The sequence below is a fragment of the Frankliniella occidentalis genome, unplaced genomic scaffold, assembly GCF_000697945.3.
Source record: "Frankliniella occidentalis isolate FOCC.00 unplaced genomic scaffold, Focc_3.1 Scaffold2096, whole genome shotgun sequence".
In the NCBI taxonomy this organism is placed as follows: Eukaryota; Metazoa; Arthropoda; class Insecta; order Thysanoptera; family Thripidae; genus Frankliniella; species Frankliniella occidentalis.
This window is the reverse complement of record NW_026269187.1, coordinates 7,839-11,223: the sequence shown is the minus strand read 5'-3', so window position 1 is coordinate 11,223 and position 3,385 is coordinate 7,839. Positions and strand designations below refer to the sequence as shown.

The following is a 3,385-nucleotide window of genomic DNA, read 5'->3' as shown; positions in this document are numbered from 1 at the left end:
CCCCCCCCCATCGAGATGCGGTCGGGTACATTAGAAAGCTCTCATAAACATTGTTTGTGAGGCACCGTTGTATTTTTGTGTTAGTTGAGTTGAAATCTTCATTTCCCTCTGTAGAGGGTGAAGGATAATTACTGCTTCTTCCACGCCCCTTTCCTTCCTCTGGAACAGTTTGTTTGTCACGTCTAAAAGAGGTTAGCACATTTTTACCAACGCGCAACACCTGAAATATAAGGGGGTCACACGAAAAGGGTTGTTTGCGATTAGTTTTCCTTCACTCTGAGACGATGGTAATTCTGGTCCCGCCGTCGTCGAGGCGAGAGGGGATCTGTCAACAAGGGTTGAGGCAGGCTCGGCTCAGAGAGACGCGTGCTACGCCACGACGTCGCGGGCAGCCAGGCGACGGCGCAGCAGCCAGCAGCAGCACCTGCACATTTCTCCGGGGGCCTGCTCCTGCTGACGGCTCGCCGCGGGGGTCGCACGCAGGCGTGCAGGAAGCGGCGCGTGAAGGACGCGATTAATTTACCCCCCCGGTTCCACATCTCTGCGCTCTGCGTTTAGCGCTTCTTTAATGAGCCCGTTTGCGTACGCAGAGCAGACGCCGTTGCCGACGACGACGTTTGCGCGCGACGCGATCTGAAATTATGTCATGCCGATCGCGTCGTTGGCAGCCGTCGCCGGAGTCGGCGGCGCGCGCGCGTTTGCGTTTCTCCATCAGAAGCGTGCCGCATGATCGTCATCTCTTTCTTCTCCCACTCTCCTCAGACAGCAGCGGCGGCGTGGTGCTGATCGCCGAGTCGGCGGAGCGCGGCGCGCAGCTGCTGTCCCGGCTGGCGCCGCTGCCGCGCACCGGCCCCGGCGGCGAGGTGCACGTGCTGCTGGCCGTGCGCAGGGCCGAGGCCGGCGCGCTGCAGGACCTGGGCGCCCTCAAGGGCGTGGCCATCACGCTGCTGCAGGAGGTCAGGTGGGTCCCGCCGAGGCCACCGCCGAGGCCGCCGCCGAGGCCGCCGCCGATAGGCCGCCGTCGAGAGGGTCGCGGCCGGCGCGCGAAGTGCTCATAGACTCTCCGTGTTTCAGCCCGGCGGCCCTCGTGCCCGGCACTCAGCGCGCGCTCCTCTCGGACTCCCCGCTGTGGCAGTCCCTCGGCGAGCCGGACGGCGCGGTGAGTCCCCGGTCCAGCGCCCACCTGCCCGTCCTTGGTGCTCGCGCGAACGTGCTCACCGCGAGGCGCTCCCTCTCTCTCCCGCAGGCCGGGCTGGACCAGGCGAGCCAGGACGCGTCCGTGGGCGCGCTCGCGGTGGGCGTGCAGCTGCTTGGGGCGGCGCTGCGCGCGGCGCACCGCATCAAGTGCCCCACGCCCGCTCCGCCCGGGGGTGACGGCGCCGACAGCGCGCCGCCCGCCGTCTTCTGCCCCGCCCTGCACGCCATGGCCCCGGACGAGTGGAAGTCCATCCTCGAGAGGGTCACCGCCTTCTCCGACAGCGCCGCTACTAGTAGGAGTCCACCCCACGCCCACCTGTACGCGGCCGGCAGCACCCCGACCTAATGAGACGTCGTTTCCGACTCCTTACAGAAGGCGCCGCCGCTAAGCTGCGCTTTGGGATGTCCCTACGCACCGCAGCGCGAGTCCTCGTCAAGCGGAGCCAGTCCGAGTACTTCGAGAAGGTACCGGCTGATTCAGAGAGATACAGGTGCTAGCGGGTTTGTCTACGCTACGCGGGGGCAGAGCGAGTAGACAAACCCGCCTGCACCTGCCGGCCAGGACAAGGCAGGACCAGTCACTACATATGGGGTTGTCTCTCTCAGGCCGGGCTTCTCGTCGGCGGCAAGGACCTGCAGCTGGAGTCGACCCGCTTCTCCTTCCCAGCGCTGCGGCCCGGCGTCGACGAGGACTGCGGGGCGGCGCAGCGGTCCCCAGCCTCATCATCGTCCTCGTCATCGTCTTCGTCCCAGGGCACCCGGAGCACGGCGGCCACCACGTCCACCCCGCAGCGCACCAAGGCGGTGAACCGCGTCACCCTAGAGAGGCACCCTCGCACCACGCCTGCGCCCAGCTCAGTGAGTTAAGATTTGACAAACTGTATACTGCCAAAACCAACAGGCACGTTGGGCGTCGAGCCCCCTTTAACCTACGAGCACATATCTGCAGGGTTTTGGGGCGGATTGGTCCTGGATCCTGGGCGGCGGCGCGGACGGTCCCGACGGCGACTTCTGGACCATGCTCTACATGCTGCTGGGCGCGGCGGCCGTCATGCTGTTCGTGTTCCTGTGCTGCTTCTACATCGTCTACAACAACTTCCGCGTCAAGGGGAACAAGGCCCAGGACAACGACTCGATCTCCCCGCCCGTGTCCCGGGCGGCGTCCCGGCGCTCGTCGGGCAGCAGCTGAGCAGCGCGCCAAGAGAAGCGCTCACGGCAGGGTTGTTTACGATAGGAGGGGCGGCTGCGGGGGGCGCAGTTACACCGCCGGTGAAAAACTCTTCACTTACCTTGAGCTGCGTCTCTCCCACATTCGCGTCGTCTCGGGCCGTGCTGCGACTGCTGCCGGACATGATGATGAGGAAGGCTCACGAAGCGCGCCCTAACCTCAAAAGAACGGCAGCTGTTGACGCTGCAGCGTTGTTCGCGCGTCTTCAAATTTCCAAATTCCCGACGTAAGCTTGCACGTTCGATAAAAGGAGCCGGGCGAGTTGTAATTGGTCGTCAGCATTTCACCGCGGTTTCTCTTCACCCTCCGCAGAGGGTGACAGCGCGCGATACACAGACTGCTCTCTCCCGCGCCTCTCCGCGGCAACTGACTGCCGCGCTCAGTATTTACCAAAATATACCCGAGGTGCTGGGCGCCTGGGGGTGGGTGAGTGCCATGCGAGACGCGGGTACACATTTGAAGTGCTATGTTGTATACAGGGGGGAAAGGGGGCGGGGGTGCATTCACGTTTATGGCTTCTTGTACAGGCAGTAGTTAGTAGTGGGCGAGGAGGGGCCAGCCGATGCACCTGCGAGCGAGGTTGATTTTCAATGCAGACACATACCGTCAATGTACACGCCGACGCCGACCAAATCGTGGCCTTGGACCAAAGTGACATTCTGCTGGGGACAACTGCGACCAGCAGCCGATACTTTGACTCCGCCTTCGCCGACTGAATATTTTCCGGCTTGAGGTTATGGTTATTGGTTTACCTCTTCTCTTTCCTCTTTCTTTCCCGTCCGCACTCGAACATAATTTTAGGTGGAGAGTTGTAAAATACGAAGAAGAAATAAGAGTAATGGTGAGTAATAAAATTCATAATATCCAAAAACTTTAGAGAAGCGGAGGAGAACGTCTTGCTAAAAAGGAAGGGAAAGGGGTTAGTATTAAACTTTCGGAGGGTTGGGTGGATCGGGGAGG

The 3,385-nt window shown here is 62.0% G+C and overlaps 1 protein-coding gene across 2 annotated transcripts; it reads left to right on the top strand.

Moving 5' to 3' along the window:
- The first annotated feature begins 443 nt into the window (after positions 1–443).
- Positions 444–3,367, top strand: LOC127751916 (uncharacterized). 2 transcript variants are annotated; one of them, XM_052276202.1, is made up of 6 exons: positions 444–961; positions 1,075–1,159; positions 1,247–1,490; positions 1,574–1,662; positions 1,804–2,055; positions 2,147–3,367. In XM_052276202.1, exons 1-6 carry the CDS (start codon positions 642–644, stop codon positions 2,384–2,386), a joined length of 1,230 nt encoding a protein of 409 aa, XP_052132162.1. In that variant the 5' UTR covers positions 444–641; the 3' UTR covers positions 2,387–3,367. The 2 variants fall into 2 exon arrangements, with proteins under 2 accessions (XP_052132162.1, XP_052132161.1); XM_052276201.1 differs by having other exon boundaries at positions 446–961; positions 1,571–1,662.
- The last annotated feature ends 18 nt before the right edge of the window (positions 3,368–3,385 follow it).